The sequence below is a fragment of the Panicum hallii genome, chromosome 3 (genome assembly GCF_002211085.1).
Source record: "Panicum hallii strain FIL2 chromosome 3, PHallii_v3.1, whole genome shotgun sequence".
In the NCBI taxonomy this organism is placed as follows: domain Eukaryota; kingdom Viridiplantae; phylum Streptophyta; class Magnoliopsida; order Poales; family Poaceae; genus Panicum; species Panicum hallii.
The window spans coordinates 57278213-57297585 of NC_038044.1; the positions used below are offsets into that span (position 1 = coordinate 57278213).

Here is a 19373-nt window from a genome sequence, read left to right on the forward strand (position 1 = left end):
AGCCCCCGCCGCCCGCCTCCCGACGCGCCCCGCCACGCCCCCGCCGCCCCCGCCCCCGCCGCTCCCAACGCGGTTCTCCGTCCAAAATACTCAACAGTACGGTTCTTCAAATCTCATGGCTTGAAGGTGAACATGGGCAAATTGGTGTAGTAAATTTGAAGGTGAACATGGGCAAATTGGTGTAGTAAATTTGAAAACCTCTCTTTTCGGGATGAGTTCCCTGAAAAAATGGTGAACCAAATAACATCCCCAACAAACACCCAAAATTATCTCTCAAATCAACCTTTGTGCCCTGAGCCAATAACTAAATAAGATCTCTAGATAATAATTTGAACAAACCCCTTATTTCGGAATAACATCCCTGAAATAATGGTTAACAAACATCTCCCCAAGATAAATCTTAAAAAGCCTCTTGGATCGGGTATTGTCGAGAAATTTTACAGCGTCCAGCATGTAAGGATGAGAGCTGTCCTTTGAGGCACGCTGAGTGCCTTGTCCCATCAAGCCTCCAAGCTAGGAGCCAGATGATAATTATAAAGTAGTCGTAGCAGAACAGTGGCGCTAGCCCGCGAGTCCAGGTATTGGGCAAGTAGCCGCTGATACTTGAGCAGTCAATGAAGACATCTAGTCAAAGCTGGTCCCGACTAGGATTGTAGTCCAAGCAAATATTCGAAGTAATCAAACATATGTAGTACTAGTCGTAAACTATTAAACTTCCTGTCATGGGAGCAAGGCCCCTTCAATAACATAGTGTATAAGTTGAAAACAAGTAATATGTTACTGGAAAATAAGGGAGCGAGGCCCCTTCTGCAAAGATTCGCACAGTACTAGTCGGAAACTAGTAGAACGGTGTTGTACTGGAAGTATGAGTGTAAGGCCCCTTCAATAACCCACATTACTAGTCGGAGACTAGTAATTAGCTACTGGAAGAACCATATCTCCAACGTTGAAAGAGTGTCGTTGAACGTTCCAGTCGTGGTAACATCGAATTCCTTGCAAGTAGCGGGCTGACTGGAGCAATGCATTGCATCGGATTTTCTCAGCTGAGTTAAGCTCAAGATGTCGTACAGTGTCAGCCTCGCCTTCTTCAAACATCTCCAGCCATGGACACTTCCACATCACATCGGCTGGTAATATAGTTTCAGAACCGTATACGAGAAAGAAAGGTGACTGGCCTGTGGCTTTGCTTGGTTGTGTGCGAAGCCCCCAGACTACTGATGAGATCTCATTGATCCACTTGCCGTCGTTTGTGTTGTTCTCGTCATAGAGTCTTTTTTCTTCAATCCATCAAGAATCAAGCCATTGGCGCGCTCAACCTGGATATGGCCCGCGGGTGAGCTACTGAAATATATTTGACTTCAATGGAACTGCGTTCACAAAAATCCCAGAATTGATGCGAGTGAAAATTGGATCTCAAATCTGTAATGATGGTGTTGGAAAAGCTAAAGCGGTGTAAGATATCGCAGATGAAAGTAACCACTCAATCTGCAGTGAGAGTTGTGATTGGTTTGTACTCTAAGGGATCTTCGCTCAGGTTGCCCACTTCTGGACATGCTCCAATCATACAATCTTCGCTCTTCCTCAGTTTATAGTATGGTAAATGATTCCTACAGATGTGCAGATATGATTGAAGTACTGGAAAATGGAATGGGTGAAGTGAGCCCTTCTGGCTCCCAGTTTAGGATCAGAACCTTTAGGAGGTCAAGTTCCTTGTTGAGCTCCTCTTCTTCCAGTTTTTTGCTATTTAGTTCTTCACACCTTTTCTCATAGGCGGCGCTTGCCTGATTTTGATATTGAACTCAGTTATTGAAAGATCATAGTGCTCAGCTGAAAGTAGCTACCAAATACTGACAAATAAAGGAAGCCATTAAAACAGTAAAGTGAAGTTGAGAGTAAAGCACACAGTGGAAGTAAACTCGAGGAGTTCATGCAAGGATAAAAGGTACGAGACTGCCTTTATATCTAATCTCCACAATTAGACTCTGGATTTTTATGGTCTCTCTGATGGAGCTAATTGAATGAAACACGACGCACTTGACAGCCATACAAATTTAGTTAAGCCACATGTTAGCTTGAATACCTTACGACGCTTACTCTTAGAAGAGGTGTTTGAAGAGGTGTTTGTCTGATTATTAATGTTTTGGGTCCATTGGAAATATTCATTAATGGGCCCATGCTATTGTGGGAAACTAAAATTTACCTCATCAGTAGAAGCTAGTCTTGTGACTCCAGCCTCCTATAGTGATCAGCATCTGTAATAGCTGCAAGAATGGAAAAGATATGCTTCAGTACCGAACAGCTTTTTCAACAGGCAAAATGTACTGCGCTATTATCCAGCAACATCCATGAGAACCAGTTCCAGCATTTGATTGATTTCTCTTTATCGTTACACTTCTGAAATTAAATAAAAAATAAAATCAGTAAGGCACAGTATATATCAAATATTAGTAGAAAAATACTAAAGTCAGATTATTCCATTTACAGCAAGGTGTTCATTCCACCATTCATCCGAGCAGTCCACAGTTTGTTTACCCTCATCCTATCCGAGCCCAATTGCAAGATTCTTGAACTCCATAAAAAAAATATATAATTCTTTTTCAAAGCATCTATCTTGTTCTTTAATTATTTTTTGGTACGTTTATCAGTAGATTTTTCTGCAAACTTTAATACAAGATTCTTCCAACCGGTAGTAGTGACATTTTTGTTTTTCACGATAAAAAATCTCATGTTTTTGTCCGTCAGTTTATCCCCAACTATTATACTATTCTAAAAGAGATATTAATAGACCTTTGATTCATAAAATCTGGTACTATATTATAAGAATGAGTTAGGTTATGTTTGGGTAGTTAAAGATTAGCTAACTAGCTATTAGTTCTATTAGTTGGATGTGTAATGTGTTTGGATCCACTAATAATTATTAACATTAATAGATCATGCTACCCGTGTGTTGAGAAATTTAACACTTGTGGGTAATACGGTATTTTGAATTTTTTAACTAGGATTAGTTTGGCTATTGAGATAATACTATTTCAATTAGTTGGAATATCATTAACTGATCTGTTTAGATCCACAATAGCTAAATTTAGCTAGCTAACCATTAACATTAGCTAAAGGATCAAAAACATGCACTACCGGAAAAAAGTTCTTTGCCGAGTGTTAACTATTTTGCCGAATGTTTTTTTTCGGGCACTCGGCAAAGAGCGTCTTTGCCGAGCGCCGAAAACGACACTCGGCAAAGACGTCTTTGCCGAGTGCCTTTTTCAGACACTCGGCAAAGATAATTTTCAAATCATATTTTGAAGTAGTAAATTAATTCAAATAAAAATATTTTCAACTATAAAGTTGTATAACTCGTCAAGATGCACAATTCTTGTTTTGGATATTTCTTCATTTGGCAAAATAAATGTAAATTTGTTCACAAAACATATATCTCTCTCTCGTAGTTTATGAAACTATAAGAGAGATATATAAGATTTGTGAACAATATTAGAATTATCATGTCAGATGAAGAAATGACAAAACAACCAAAATAAACTTTGTAGATCTTAAGAAGTTATAAGATTTTACAGTTGGCAACATTTTAATTTGAAGTCATCTTATCAACAAAAACTACATCTAAATATAGAAAATTTAAAATTTGAATTTTGCAAATGATCTTGAATGGAAAAACCATCAAAATTAAAGTTGTAGATCTCAAAAAGTTATGAAAGTTTATAGTTGACAACTTTTTGATTTGAAATCATTGTGTCATATTAAAATACGTTTGGAGTTTTCAAATTTAAAATTCAAATTTTGTAAACGATCTCAGATGAAGAAACTACCAAAATAAAAGTTGTAGATCTCGAAAAGTTATGCCACTTTATAGTTAACAACTTTTTTATTTGAATTTAATTACTATCTCAAATAAATAATTTACACTCGGTTAATTATAATATGTGGAGAATAAAAACGTAACATTAACACATGTGGTTCAATGGTGCAGTGGTAGAGGGAGTTGTTTGTGTGCAGAAGGTCGTGAGTTCGAATCCTATCATTGACAACTTATGGAAAATTGCTAAAAAAAATGTGCAACCCATTAGATGGGTCACTAGCTAGCTGTGCATGCCTCCCCTAATAAATTTTTATTTTCCAGTTTCATCTGTTGGATTTTTGTCCGATTTACATTTTACCGAGTGCTTTTTGGCACTCGGCAAAGACTTTGCCGAGTGCCCGACAAAAGGCATTCGGCAAAGACGTCTTTGCCAACGAAATCTTTGCCGAGTACCCTTTGCCGAGTGTTACACTCGGCAAAGCCTTTGCCGAGTGTAATCGGGGCTTTGCCGAGTGTCCCAGACACTCGGCAAAGCCCCTGAATCCGGTAGTGATGATCTTAGATGAATTTAGTAGATCTCACACTACAACTCTTAACCTATCGAAATTCATATAGGTCGCGTAAGTGTACTTATGCTTGTCCGTATGGCGTGCCAACGTGTCCATTAGCATTCGTGATTAACATGAGGCTCCTATAGCTACCAGCGAGAGAGCAGAGAGAAAGGGAGATGTTGTTAACGGATGACATGTGAGTTGACGAGTTGTAATGGAATTTTCATGAGTCATCATGTAGGTTCCAAGATGAGTTAGGAAATTAGGTGACATAAATAAGGTTATATGTAGTGGGATTAACACTGAACATAGATATTTGAATCTTGAGCGATTTAGGGAATCACCTCATATTCAAATCAAACACCTGCAAAAAGCTCATGCACTTAACTAATACGGTCCTTTTCCTACAAGCGCATGTCTCAAATACTACTCTCTCTGTCCGGAAAAAGAAGCAGCCATTACTATTATTCCATTTAATCTGTGCATGGGTATGCAACAATTCATAGTGTCAAATATGACTAACAAATAGGAACAAGTAAGCACACTTATACCAATTTGTCAGATTTGTTTAAAAAAAACCTCGTTTCATGATGGATGATTTTTTGTGAAAGGTTATGATGGATGATGGATGAAGTATCTAAGACAACATTCAGTGCCCATACGCGCGCGCGCAAAACTGGTAATGTTTATCGGGGTACTTGCACGGACCACATGCCCTCCTCAGGCTGACTCCAACCGAGTATGCAACGGGCTATGCAAAGGCAAAATGCCTGGGTCGGGTGCACTGTAGCGCGAGGCATCATCTCCAATCGACCATGCATACCGGGCGTGCAAAATGAATCCGAGGTGAGAGAAAGTGCAAAATAGCACTCGCTCGGCCGCGAGGCAAAGGACAAGCCTCCAACCGTCGACCAGGAGAGAGAAGAACAGGCGGAGCTCCAGGCGGGTGCGTGGAGGAGCTCCAGGCGGGTCCGTTCGGGACTTCAGCCTCCACGCGCGGCGGGACTCCAGGCGGGCGACGACGAAGCGCGTGGCGGAGGGCGCGGGGGGCCGAAGGCAGGGGGCGGGGGGCGGAGGAGGGCGGGGGGCGGGGGCCGGCGCCGGGGGCGGAGGCCGGCGCGGGCGGACGGAGGCAGGGGGCGGGGGGCGGAGGCAGGGGGCGGGGGCCGGCGCCGGGGGCGGAGGCCGGCGCGGGCGGAGGTCGCGGGGGGCCGGAGGCAGGGGGCGGGGGGCGGAGGCAGGGGCCGGCACGGGCGGAGGCCGGAGGCAGGAGGCGGGGGGCTGGGGCCGGAGGCAGGGGCCGGCGCAGGCGGAGGTCGTAGGGGCCGGAGGCAGGGGCCGGCGCCGGGGGCGGGGGCCGGAGGCAGGGGGCGGAGGCAGGGGGCGGGGGGCGGAGGGGGCGGGGGGCGGGGGCCGGCGCCGGGGGCGGAGGCCGGCGCGGGCGGACGGAGGCAGGGGGCGGGGGGCGGAGGCAGGGGGCGGGGGGCGGAGGAGGGCGGGGGGCGGGGGCCGGCGCGGGCGGAGGTCGCGGGGGGCAGGGGGCGGGGGCGGAGGCAGGGGCCGGCGCGGGCGGAGGCCGGAGGCAGGGGGCGGGGGGCGGGGGCCGGCGCGGGCGGAGGTCGCGGGGGCCGGAGGCAGGGGCCGGCGCCGGGGGCGGGGGCCGGAGGCCGGCGCGGGGGGCGCCGCGCTGCGGAGAGCGCGTGCGGCGCTGCGCTCTGCCACCTCCGTTGCCTACCTGCGCGCGAAATGTCCCTGCTTTGCCGCCAACAGCTTGGAGGTGGGTCAGATAATGCTTTTTTACCTCTCACGATTGGAGGACCGGCACTGCAAAGCGGCCCGGCAAAATGGCCCAGCCATGCAAACGGCGAAATGCATGGCTGATATGCCTCGCGCTGGTTGGAGTCAGCCTCATTCGGATAAGAAAAGCAAGTTGCCGCTTCCTACCTCTCGCTGTCGCTCGGTGGCCCGTCTCTTTCAGTTCCACTTCCACAGGGCGTCTCCCCAAATTGACTCCCTGTCCCTCACTCCCCAGGCGGCAGGAGCCGGCTAGGAGCGCACGGCAGTCGAGCTCCCAGCCGGTGCCCGGTGAGCCGCAAGGGTACGGCACGCGAGCTCTGGGCTGGGAGCGGCCAGGCCGGCAATCGGCGCAGGCGAGCAACTCTGTGCAGGTGAGGGGACTCCCCAAATTCCAATGTCTGATTTCCACGTTGTACAATTGGTGGCTTAGTGCCGATCATAGATCTTTGAATAAATGAGGAAGCAGAATTTTGCCCCAGCGATTTCTCGCGCACTGAAATGCGTCCTCATCCTTATCAAGTTCAGTGATAGTGATAATATATATAGGGACCAAAGGTTTAGAAAAGAGAAGTCTTGCTGAACTTTCCATAAAGTTTCTTGAAACGAATAACCACAGACATGATTTTGTGCCAATTCTTCCTGTAGCAACTGCAGTGTTGAGAGTGTATTTCCTCGATGTATTATCTAAGTTGAGAAATAAGAGGGGAACCAGTACTTACGATTGCTTGTTCACATTTATTGACCGTGATTTTTTTCTGAGCAATTGAGTTAAAATAGTGACACTCAAGCAAAGCGCTTCCAGACCATGAAGGAATGCAAAATTAAGGCTAGTATATCATTTCCTTAAAATATTTTTGTAATTTCTATCTATCAGCTGGGACATCCTTCTTGTGGAAAATTTGCACTTTGTTCTTTTTATTCAACATTTTATTTGACTTGCATACCATACGGACATTTCTCCCCCTAGTTATGACCGACTCCATGGCTGCGGTATTGCAGTTGGGACTGCACAAAGCTGTTTCAATTTGATCAACCGGTGGAAAAAGCATGCCTGCTCACTGGATGGTTATATTACGAGTGCTGGTTCCTAATTTTTCTCTAACTGAGTTCTCGATATCTCCCCTCTCCCGTCAAGGATCCAGCATTATTGCAGATGCAGGGCATTGCTTCTTCCGGCTGTCTTGTTGTGCAATGACACATCTGGCTAACATTCAGGTTATATCCCGTGTACCCTTTTTCCACGCACCAATTTCAGCATACCTTTCAGTTTGAACCGTGCTGCTACTACGGATTAGACATCTGCTCAGTCATCTGCATCCGGGACCCTAACACATAGTAACTATTTACTGTTGTTATTCTTTGAAACGTGCATCCAGGAGCTAGATATTTGGATGGTCACTAACCTCAGCTAATGGCAAAGGACGATCACTAGAGATGGCAGTTGGTAATGTTGTCTGCTACTCGCTCCTATGAATTTACCAGTGGTATGGTAATTTTCTTATGCAGATGGTTTTTATACCTGCAGCAGAAACGAAAGCAGCAGTAAAACGATACAAAAATACAACTTTGGAACCAAAAGATCTTTCGTTTGAAGAATTACAGCAAATGACGAATGATTTCTCGCAGAGCCAAGAAATAAGTAGGGGCGAGCTTGGAGTTGTTTACAAGGTACTATTATCGGTAGTAACAATTTTTTTTAAAAAATCAATCTGTAGCCAGTACTTATAATAGATATTGAATAGGGAGTGACTACAAATGGAGAATTGATTTCTGTGAAGAGGCTTTTCGAGCTACTAGGACTTGACGATGAGCATATCAAGAAGGAGTTTCATAAACTTAGCCTGCTCAAGCATCCAAACCTTGTTCGATTCCTTAGCTATTGCTATGAAGATAATGGAGATGCAGTTCATAGCCAACAGAAAAATAGAGCGCTTTGCTTCGAGTACTTGTATAGTGACAGCCTCCAAACGTATATTTCTGGTACCGTGGTGCTCAAATTCAAGAATGTTATTATTTGTGTGAAGAAAGAAAAAATCTGTGTATTTGCATTTCATCCATTCTCTCTTCCTTTACCTTTTGCAGATAAATGTCAAGGACTTGACTGGCACACACGCTACAAAATTATTCAGGGGATTTGTGAGGGTTCATATTATCTTTATGAGAGACAGAAAGAACCTATTTATCATTTGGACCTAAATCCACGTAATATACTTCTGGATGAGAACATGACGCCAAAACTTACATATTTCGGTTTCTCTAAGATTTTTGGTAAAGATTATTTAACAGACATCTGGGACAGAGACCCTGAAACACTGTCAGTTTCTTGGTGCGCGCGAATCATACCATTTTATAAACAACCAAAGAGCTTGCTATTATTCCAATTATTTGTGTTTAATGGCATGCAGTAAATACTGTCCACCAGAATACATACACCGTGGGACTGTCAAAAGAGTTTGATATGTTCAGCTTGGGTGCTGTAATCATAATAATATTGACAGGACGGGCCGACTACATCAGAATTTCTAACAGATCTTCCCAAGAATTTATCGATTTGGTAAGAAATGCTCTCCATTTCTAACTGGATAAATGGTCATTGTTTGATAAATTCAATGCTACGTCTCATATTTCTATAACATCAGCCATTCCTTAATGTTTGGATTCCACAGACTGTAAAAAACTGGAGCAAAAGGCTGCAACAAACATTTAGTGGTTCTCCACTAGAACTATGCTGCCATCAATTAAAGAAATGCATGGAGGTAGCATTCAGATGCGTGGAGGAGGACAGACATGAAAGGCCTGGTATAGTCGATGTAATCTATGCTCTGAATGAGATTGATGATACTATTGATTGGATGGAAGATGGCCTTTGGGACAAGGTAATAATGATCATTAGTAGCATATGACGTATTTTCCTATTTTCCTATTTGTGTTGCGGTATGGGGAATATAACCACCTACTGTAGCAGTTATAGCTACCTACTAGCTAGCCATATGCCATATCCAAATCAAAAATAGATATACAAAAGACCTCTCCTTCAACTGTGAACTTTAGCATGTAGCCCAAAAATGTATAGTCCCATGCGTTGGCAATATTGTAATAGTATAATTTACCATCCCATGTTGCTATTCTTTGCTCTGCTCTATCTCTTGTTACTGCTACCCTTCCTCCTTGGCTCACACTGCGGCAGCAGGACGTCGAGGGCGGCAAAACGGAAGGCAGTCGTGGCATGCCATGGTCAGGAACTAGTTGGTTTTGGGGCCTACGATGGTGGTAGGTTTCTGATCTTCTGGGCCTTTCTTCAAATAAACTTTTTTTCGTCTTTTGGTGATACTTCGGCATGCACAAGGTCATGAGTGTCCATGTAGAAATTGTTATGGTTAGCAGGAATGATATATAATCATGATGAAAATCATCACATCTTATATCCGGAGAGAATTCAGCATAGCGCCAATCACCAACCAGCACATGATATTTTGTAAACAGTTAGTCACAGTGTCACCAGAGTCAACTAGGTATACCTAGTGTCAGTTGCTCAGTTTGATGCCTTCATTTAATTCTAACTTTAGTAGAAGTAAACCTATGTTAAAGATGGAGTAAAAACATTGGGATGAGTCAATCTTCTACTAGGTGAAAGCACAAGCTAAGGATTTAATGGCATTGTGGAAACTGGCAGCTTTTTTTTTTCTCGAATATGCAGGAGAGCTACATATCATTGCATTAAGATAGAAGAAGAGGTTAAAATAGTATTGAGTTGCATGCACCAACCAATTCAACCTAAAAGCTTAAGCTGATAGGGAAAGGTGGGCAATTTACTTATACTTCAACACTCCCCCTCACGTGCAGGCTCCCTCAGGCCTCAAATGTGGAAATTAGGAGTTGGCTGCAATTATTTTATTTAATCGCGCCCACCAGGATTCGAACTCGAGACCTCTGATACCATATTGAGTTGCATACACCAACCAATTCAACCTAAAAGCTTAAGTTGATAGGAAAAGATGGGCAATAGCCGGTACAACACAACATTTAATGGAAACTGGCAGCTAAAAGAGCTCTTGAAGCTTCATGCCTTCACCGTCCAGTTCATTAGGATGTGTGTTGCCGGGTGCTAGGGCTTTGGGTTCCAGATGACAAAGCTAAGCGTCCGAATCTCATGATCACCCTAGTGGTCTAACAATTTTTTGATACTGGAGGGAGAGCATCGCACTGAGAGACGACACTGGCTGTACTACAAGATCCTTAGATATTGTCCAGTATTTCCTTCATCTACAATATTTACTATTTCTTTAACCAATAACTAGCGCCCGGCAGTGCAAAGAGTACTGATCCTTTCCCACGAGTAATGGATGAGCCAGCAACAAACAATCACCAAGCCAAATAAACACCAATCGCTGAAGATACTGGATTAAAATACTCAAGACTCTCGGCAATACTTGTGAAACTTTGCTTATTTGGTTGTCTTTTCTTATTTTTCAACTTTATATGCAAAATAGATGCGATTTATCTTATATCCATATTATGAATTGCAGGTTGAGCAAAGAGTTGTGGAACTGTCTGTGGGTGAAGATTCCACTCACAGGTAGGCAAATACTACTCGTAAGGAATGTTTCAACTATACGATGCTTTTAGTAATATCGAACATATTGTTAAAAAAAATGATATGAGGCATTCTCATTTTTGATATTATTCAATCACGATTTGCTATCTCAGATTCTACATGGTTATCAATTAGCCCTTGGGAGGACCAATAATATTGACCATTATTTGGCATAAATTTAGAGTTTGTTTGTAATAAGTGTGGACAGATGTCCCTTCTATGAAGCGGCCTGAAGATCGAACTTTTTCCCCATTATCTAAAAAAAGATCAGCACATGGCATTAAAAATGAAATATACTATATTTGCCTAATTATGCATATAAATATGGAAAAAACTAAAATTTTGGATTATGTAATTCATTTTGTAAAGATAAACTAAAATGAATTCACAAACTTTATGGCGTGGATTTAGAAAGAGAAAAGTGATATGAAAGGCAATTTTCACCATGCATTGCATAACCATAAAGGAAATTTGTCAAAGGACGCAACAAAAAATTGTGGCTTGGCTTGGAGTACACTCTTATGTTCAATGATTTTGGCTGCTGGATGACAATACGTAGATGTGTCTCCAAGATACCATACAATAAATTAATCGTTTCTGGCTAAGTGTGATAGTACATGTTTCTTTCCCTATTTCCGGCTTGCTTATCATTCCCTTCCTCTCCCTTACCACTCCTTTCCTTTATCTCTCCCTCCTTTCTCCATCCTACCCCAACAAGAGTTGTCCCATATCCACGTACCCTCCATTCATTGAAGCACAACACAAGCCATAAAGGCGGGTGGTGAGGGTTCAAATCACACTAAATGCGGTCACCCAAGAGGCACAAAAGAACATAGGCTTGGATCCCATTAGATCCATTGAGCAAAGGAACGCCCCAGCAAGGCTCGGAAGTCGTAGCAAGTTCATCAGCTCAGCATACATGCATGCCCGAGAAGATGTAGACATGTAGTTTCTTGTCAAGATCCCTAATAGTGCAAGCATTGGAGCCACCGCCATCAACTGACTCGGGGAGCATCTTGTCCAGATGACGTTCGTTGCAGCGTGTTCGACGTGGCATCCAACTCGAATGAGATCCACTGCCAAAAGAAATATATCCATAGGTGATATGTATGTTAATGGAATTTGGTCACCAATTATATCTTGGTGCACTTCCTTGCCATGGTGGCACCATTTGAACAAGCCAGCATCATTGGCCCCATCGCCATCACCAGTAGCGAGGAGGCAAGACCACGAGAGTTAGGAAGAGAGATGTTAGTGGTAGTGAAAGATATGAGAGAATGAGATTAACATGTAGGACCAAAAGCATTCATTGTCGTCTTGTTACTATTCTCTCTCCTCTTTGTTGTCATCAAGCAAATTTGAACAAGAGAGTGATGGGTATGAACTCAAACTCTTTTAGTGTCCCATAGACAAATTCTCTAATTATGAAGGGTTCTTCAGTTGACCAATAGTCCATTCTTCTTCCCATCAAAAGGAGATCCAATGGGCCATCTATCTTCTTCAACCCTCTAGCCATCAGTCTCATTTCTTCTTGCTTGTGCTCGTTGGCCCCACCACTATGCCATGTGCCACTACTCAGCCTCTAACACAGCCCCCCGATGAGACCATACCCTGCTCCTGGTGCTGAATCAACTTTCTTCTTTCTTGAGCTCTTTGGCCCCACAACTATGCCATGTGCCACTACTCAGCCTCCAATGCAGCCTCCGATGAGACCATACCCTGCTCCTGGTGCTCAATCAACTGTTGTTCTAGCCACCTCCACCCTAAAACTACCCACGGCCATCCTTTGCTAGTCCGATGGAGCGGACCCCTCTACCTGCCTATCATACCCACTAATCACCACTACCACCATGCCACCCTTCAGTCATGGCCTTCCCTCTAAGCCTATCGGAGTTGGGTGAACCCTCAACCCAAACCCTAACCTCGCTGGTGACCTTTGGATTTGGAGATGAAGCCAAGCTTAAATTATAGCTGGAATCGAGCCCTGGAAATTCTTGTGGGAGGGAGTAACATGAGTACCATAGCTCCTGACTTAATAGGGATTGTTGATTAATATTCACTTCTCTGTGACAGGTGGAACTAGCACAATAAGATATGAATCTTCTGGATTGAATTACTGTCTTTGGATTGGTTCTGTGCAGGTAGCGTATAGGCTACGCAAGGCCATGTACATGAGTCATGTACTTAATTAGAGATGATTTATAAGAATTGACAGTACAAACCCGTGCGTTTTTTAGGCTACATCCATGCCATTAGTTTGCAATTCTATATAGGAAATGTGTTTTTACGTGTACGGCTGCAGTTGTTTTAGATTCTAAAAGAATATGTTTCCATTCCACTAATTTTCAAAATGTCTTCTTTACTTAGAATTGATGACATAAATATAGAACTCAAGGTCCTGGAGTGCATAGTTGATGGAAGGGAGGACCCAAGTAATCTAAAATTGCCACTTTTAGAGCTCATCACAAAGAAATTCGCTAATGAGCTGAGAATCGGTAATGGTGGGTGCGGAGAGGTGTATAAGGTAAATCAATTTCTTATGGGATCCCTTTCCTCACAGAAGGTTTGAACTTTTGTGGAGCTAATAGCCATTCTCACAAAGTCTAAACAGGGCGTCTTGCAAAACAAGGTTATTGCTGTGAAGAAGCTTCACAGCAGCCATACGATTGAAGACAAGATGTTCCATCAGGAGGTTCAAAGCTTGATTATGGTTAAGCACCAAAATATGGTACGCTTTCTTGGCTACTGTTTGCATACAGAAGAAAAGGCAATGAAAATGGAAGGAAAAATTATTATGGCGCAGATACGGGAAAGATTGCTCTGTTTTGATTATATGAGCAAAGGGAGCCTCGAGAATCATCTCACTGGTAATTTATACTGTCTTATTAGTATCTATATAATCCACTGTTGTGCTTCCTAATGGTTTAGCCATTCATTTATTTGTTCACCTTCCCTTTTTGCACACCTGTTTAAGTTAAGGTTGATGATTTATAAGTGACTAATAAATCAGAATGGCACAGAGTACTTTGAAGTTTAGCATGTATAAACTAAAAAATGTCTCATGCTTCCATCTTAGTATTAGAACCATGCTAAGACACGATCTCGTCCACAAAGGGGCACATCATCAATCATCCTTTCCAGAACATCATAGTTGTGGCTGGATTTGCATCCATTATCCAAAAGTCAGGTAAAGCTAATGATATTTCTTTTCTATGATGTTAGCATGCTGCTATCCTTTTTATTAGTTGCAAAAAATTGCAAAGACCCATCTGCAATTTCGAAGGTCTGTCAAATGATCAATAACTTACCTTTGTCGGTCTACCCCCTACAACTTGTTCTATATCATGAGTTTAACAAATAAAAGATCTGTAGGTATATGATTTGCAGACTTATACATCTCCTACCAAGTTACATATAAAGTTGTGAAGTTCTTCCTCGATTGGGTTGCTACCTCGGACAAAGCAATTAGATTTGCTATCTCTTATGTTCTTGGTCAATAAAGAACTCCTATTGAAAAGGTTTACCAACTTGCTCTTAAGAGATATATAGCTACTTTTGTGGAAACTATGTAGTAACTCAGCTCCTTAAGTAGCAGCTCAATGATTGGACCTATGAACTTATGTGAGAATCGGATAGCCAATTTACTCTTTAACTTGCTAATAACATGCTCCTTAGTTACATAACCAGCTTGACTTAAAATTTTATAAGAACTCACTAGAGACAGGCAACTTCTGTTGAATCTTACTCATTTGAGGTAGCTAAAAGTCAGCAGCAACCAGCGCATAAAATGAAAAAAAAAAAAACTCAACTACATAAACAACCTTTTATGCATTGGAAGTCTATGTAAATGTTGAATTCTATAAGAATGCATTTAATAGGTATTTTGATCATGCTCAATACATCCAGGGTCATTACGCCCTTGGTCTTAAATTGCGATCATGCTCAATACATCTAGGGTATTTTGATCATGCTCAATACATCCAGATACATAAATCATAGCAATTGAGGATTCAATCGTTAGGACATGTGTCAGGGGCAAATATCACGGATCCCCAATGTTGAAAAAGGCGTTAGGCGCTATCTAGGCGGTGACCCACCGCCTAGAGCCTAGGCGCGCCTAGGCGGGACTATGCGTTTCAAGGTGTTTTTCTAGGCGATGTATAGATACATATACCTTGCCATACACATCATATATCTCTAAAAGAAAAGAAAAACAGAGGATCACTAGGCCTTGAGTCGAAAAATAAGCCCATCAAAGCAGCCCAACAGCCCACTCCCACCTTATCTCCTCCCCTCTCCTCCTCTCGTTCCCGACACCGCCGCCCCTGCCTCCTCCGCGCCTCTGCTGCCGCCCTTCCTCCTCCTCCGTGCCTGCCTCTGCATCCTCCTCCGCCGCGCACCCGCCCCTATCTCCTCCTCCGCCGCCACCCGTCCGTACCTCGGCCGGGGCCCGTCCCTTCTTCCTCCTCCTCCAACGCCGCCGCCGCTGGCGCTCTTTGCTCTACCTCGTCCCTGGGTTGCCGGATCTGCATGTAGGGACACCGGGTCGCCGGATCTGCAAGTAGGGACACCGGGTCGCCGCCTACACCCCAAGGTGCCAGTGGGGCCCACGCGAAGGAGAGGAGAGGCGGCACGATCCCAGGGATCTCTCTCTCTCTCCCCCTCTCGCTCTCTCTCTGTATCCACTCCCTTCCCTTTAACTTATAAAGGAGGAAGGGAGACCCCCCGCCCGGGGGGCGAAGCTCCCACACTCACGTTCACACACGCACACTTCACCAGAGACTTGGGAGCCCTTTCCCTCTCTCGCCCGTTTGTAACCCCTACTGCAAACTTAGTGCAAGAGCACAAGCGGCTCGAACTGGATGTAAGGACATTCTGCCCGAACCATTATAAACCCTCGCGTCTTTCTTGCACACCATCTGGACCAGATGCGCAATCACGAAATTCACTAGTCAGTGGTACGAGACATCGACAACATGCATATATCTTTTGTACTTCCAAACCCAAATAGCATAGAAGCTTCTTGGCCTTGTAGGTTCCTGCAGGGACCTCTTTATGAGATGTAGCAACTTGTTGAATCCCTTGTCAGATACACCATTTGTTACCCTCCATGCCATCAGATCTAATGCGGTCAGCTAGCCGCCTTTGGGCAGTCTTGTTACAGCGGTATTTTTGTGGCCTAACATCAAGTATGGAACCTTCTGAAGCTCTCTTTCATCATTAATGTCTCCCTGTGCATCACACAACCTCCCATCAATCCTGCACTTCTTCCTCTTTGTCTGCGCATTCATCCCCTTAGCTATAGCATTTTTTTATTTTTTTTGTGCCATTTAACTTTTGATCTTGGTGGGTAGTTTATGTTTGGCGATGTAGTTGCACGACCAGCGGCAGCTAGATTAGTTGGGATATCAGGGTTTATAGTTGAGATGCCACCTGCATGGCGTGCCTGCAGGTGCTTCTGATTAGTTACCAAACATCATTAGGCAGTTAGAAAGTAACAATAGCTACGAGAATAGAAAAATAAATGTACTATAATCAAGCAATATTGTGGCAAGGTCAAGGCAAAACAGTGCAAATCATTGGGCAATTTTTACAGAGTTCTTTCTTCTCTAATTCATCTTTAATTTTTTTGTTCTTACATTGCAGGTTCCCAAGTTATCCAGTAGGGGCTCTAAAAAAAGTTATCCAGCAGGGGGAGATCAAGCACAAAGCATTGAAGTAGATATAATGTGCAGTATGGACCAGATCAAGTAAATAAGTACATATGTGGTGAGAGCATGTACATTTCTTGGCTTTTTTGACTAAATATATTCTTCATTAGGCAATAATATTATTCTAGATTAGGCAAATTATGCAATTGTTTTAGGCAATAATATGGTTCTGAATTAGGTAATGATATGGCCAGACATTTAGCCACTAATGTGTTTCTGAATTAGCAAAATATATGATAATGAATTAGGTCATATAGAACTACAAATGTTTGTTACCAGAGGTATACTAACTGCAATCGCTATTCTTTCACTAGTCCATATTTCCTTTCCTGGTTTCAGTCACACAAATGGTGTTTAGGACCTGAAACCTGATATGCCTTCTTTTCTGCGTGCAAGTTTCCATAACGAATCGGCACTATAACATGCTCTTCAGCCGTAAGGCTCCTACGATTGTATTTTTGGGTATATCCCTTTTAGAGTTTGAGTTTTAAACCTTTTATCCATGATGAAACCTAGAGAGTTTTTCCTCACAGCTTGGTGTTTGGTGGCCTGAGAGTTCATAAGATCGTCATCGGCAGCAGTTTAGTTGCAGATCTTGATTTGATTCATGCACAACTTGGTGGTGGTTGTAGTAGCTCCAATGTTTTGTTTGGTCAGTACAACACAAGAGGCAACCACGGCATGTATGCTTGTAGTTTTGAAACTTTGTTAATATTTAGAATTTAGATGAGTGAAAATGCCTTTGAATATGTTATAGTTTGTTAATTGTTTTTCAAAAATTTTTATTGCACTTGTTTAAACATCCAGAAGCAAGTAAATTAGGAGGTGCAGTGGTGTGGGTCTGGTTTTTTGGTGGGAAAATTAGTCCTAACCGGTGCTAGCTTTTTTCTCTTGATCTGCCAGCTTTTGCCAAAAAAGAAAGGTAGCCCTGCGTATTTTGTTTCTTTTCCAAAAACGGAGCGGCTGTACGACAAATCTAAATTACGGCCAGTAGTATGTTAGCCACATCCTTTATAGTTTAGGAGGTTAAGTAAATGAACCTCGATACTTATGGAGGTTGTGTAAACTTATGGAGGTTATGTAAACTTTTTCCAGTTTAGGAACGAGCTGGGATGGAGCCATTCCATCCTGTATTTGGTTAAGGCTATTGATGAAACATTTGTGGCTACGGAGGGGAAGTGTGTGGTCTATAATTATAGTCCGCCAAACTAAACTGATTGGAAGGACCCATGATGCTCAAAGGCTACTTTACGCGTATTGTACCATGCAAAATTATAACATTGGTACATCCAAAACTTGAAAACCATGCTCATGTTCTGGATCTACTCTCATTAACACAAACGTTAACACAAAGAACAATTAAATCGATGAACATGACTCTATATATTCTGTTGACCCTGTGTCTAGAAGAAAAATATTAGTCTGATGAAACATTGGTATTCCACATCTCCATCATCTAATATTCAAGATTGCCACTAAATGAACTTGAGTTTGAGTGAAGCAAATCTTGGTACTGACATTGTGCCTCTGCAACATTCAGAAGCTAGTACATCATGCAGCATTCATCAAACTATATAGTTCTCAATATTTCGAATCACATATGTTCGCAACAAATGCTTCCTTACCACTACCAGAGCTTGAGATCGGAGGTGCGAATGGATCGAGGAGAGGGAGGTTGCGGCATGCATTGCATCGTTTTGGTTTGGAAAAGTTTAGAATGTCCCTTCAGAAAAGAGAAGTTTGGAGTAAGTCTATATAACCCCAAATATTATTGAGATCCATCTACTTAATCATTTAAACTATAAAATCGGATAGTGAACATTAAAAACTATTCAAAACCATTTAAATAATTTCTAGATGGTTTTGTATAGCGATTTTGCTGTTATGGCGCGTGATATGAATAAATTTAAGGTTAATTGGATACGTACCATTACAATTGTCCATTATCATATTGAAAACATACTATTACAGTTCAACAGCTTTTTGAAATGTAACAATGCTTGCCCATTCGATGCGTTTCTTAAAATTTATGCCCAAAATACGTAGGCTTCTTCCTCTCATCCCCTGTCACCTTCATCTCTCGCTCCATGGCGTCCGGCTCTCCGATGGCCGCCCGATTACTAGCTCTCGCGGAGAAGAGGTCCTGCTCTCGCAGGCCGCCGCGCTGGTCGCGCACCCCCGCTGCCTGGCCGCTGCCACCTTCCCGCGGCCACGCTCCTCCGTGCCCCGCGCGCATCCCCGCTCCCCGCCCCGCGGCCGCACGTGCTGCCGCCTCCTCTTCGCGTTCTCAGCGGCGTCTCCCACTCCCCTCTCGTGCCACCGCGCCTGCCCCTCCCTCTCCCTGCCGGGGCTAAGGCACTCCTCCTCCAGGGCTCCACCAACAGCAGAGGGAAGGGCAAGCTCGGCGCCACCAGGGCCGAGGACCCGGCGGCCATCATCGCTGCCGCCACGCCGGGGACCGCCCTCAACGCCGGCGCGCTGCTATGGCCCGCAGCCGTGGCCCACGCTACCATTCCCGCGGAGGACGGCGACGGGAGGAGAGGATCGCCTCAATGCTGTCCCTGGCTGCCGTGGCATTGTCAGCCACGAGCCGGGCGGCTAGCGCCGCCACCGCAGGTGCGTCGCGCGCGGCGCGGCGCGAAGGGAACGGTGCAGAGCGTTGAGGGCCAAGGAGCCTCTCGCACACCTGGTTTGAAGGGTCTTCAAGCGAAGGGGAGGACCGGAGGGTGCTCGCCGGCGTGGGTGCGTCGATGGCGGCGGTAGCAAGCATGGCTGGTGGAAAACCAGCAATTCCCGGCGATGTGGTGCTTGTGGCTCGGTGTGGAGGGTGATGGTGGAGCTGGGAAGGTAGGATGTGTATGGGTGGAGGCGATTTGAAATCCTTGGAGGTTGGCCGGTGTGATTGAGGC

General features: G+C 44.0%; 1 protein-coding gene and 1 long non-coding RNA gene across 16 annotated transcripts; one reads left to right on the forward strand and one right to left on the reverse strand.

Moving 5' to 3' along the window:
* Positions 1 to 1521: 1521 nt before the first annotated feature.
* LOC112883868 lies at positions 1522 to 2249 on the reverse strand. The gene is made up of 3 exons (XR_003226972.1): positions 2201 to 2249; positions 1692 to 1781; positions 1522 to 1607 (listed from the first exon to the last, which is right to left on the reverse strand). It is a non-coding gene; the product is annotated as an uncharacterized LOC112883868 (long non-coding RNA).
* Positions 2250 to 6312: 4063 nt separating this feature from the next.
* Positions 6313 to 17770, forward strand: LOC112886138 (putative G-type lectin S-receptor-like serine/threonine-protein kinase At1g61610). Of its 15 annotated transcripts, none has more exons than XR_003227341.1 (14): positions 6313 to 6530; positions 7159 to 7374; positions 7536 to 7603; positions 7685 to 7827; positions 7902 to 8139; positions 8242 to 8713; positions 8826 to 9035; positions 9347 to 9429; positions 10686 to 10735; positions 13141 to 13277; positions 13356 to 13481; positions 13557 to 13620; positions 14126 to 14271; positions 16400 to 17249. XR_003227341.1 is itself a non-coding variant. In XM_025951932.1 (13 exons), exons 6-13 carry the CDS (start codon positions 8618 to 8620, stop codon positions 16417 to 16419), a joined length of 786 nt encoding a protein of 261 aa, XP_025807717.1. In that variant the 5' UTR covers positions 6313 to 6530; positions 7159 to 7374; positions 7536 to 7603; positions 7685 to 7827; positions 7902 to 8139; positions 8242 to 8617; the 3' UTR covers positions 16420 to 17249. The 15 variants fall into 15 exon arrangements, 3 of the variants coding, with proteins under 3 accessions (XP_025807717.1, XP_025807714.1, XP_025807715.1); XR_003227345.1 differs by lacking the exon at positions 14126 to 14271 and having other exon boundaries at positions 6317 to 6530; positions 9350 to 9429; positions 13121 to 13277; ... (2 more) ...; positions 16804 to 16899; positions 16998 to 17249; XR_003227347.1 differs by lacking the exon at positions 14126 to 14271 and having other exon boundaries at positions 6318 to 6530; positions 9350 to 9429; positions 13121 to 13277; ... (2 more) ...; positions 16861 to 16899; positions 16998 to 17249.
* Positions 17771 to 19373: the final 1603 nt, after the last annotated feature.

Excerpts from the sequence above, each read along its gene's own strand:
- LOC112886138 (XM_025951929.1), top strand. The coding sequence starts at position 8,618 with ATGTTCAGCTTGGGTGCTGTAATCATAATAATATTGACAGGACGGGCC. Across the intron at positions 8,714-8,825 it reads CCCAAGAATTTATCGATTTG|ACTGTAAAAAACTGGAGCAA; the intron begins GTAAGAAATGCT and ends TGGATTCCACAG. Across the intron at positions 9,430-10,685 it reads TTTTGGGGCCTACGATGGTG|GTTGAGCAAAGAGTTGTGGA; the intron begins GTAGGTTTCTGA and ends TATGAATTGCAG.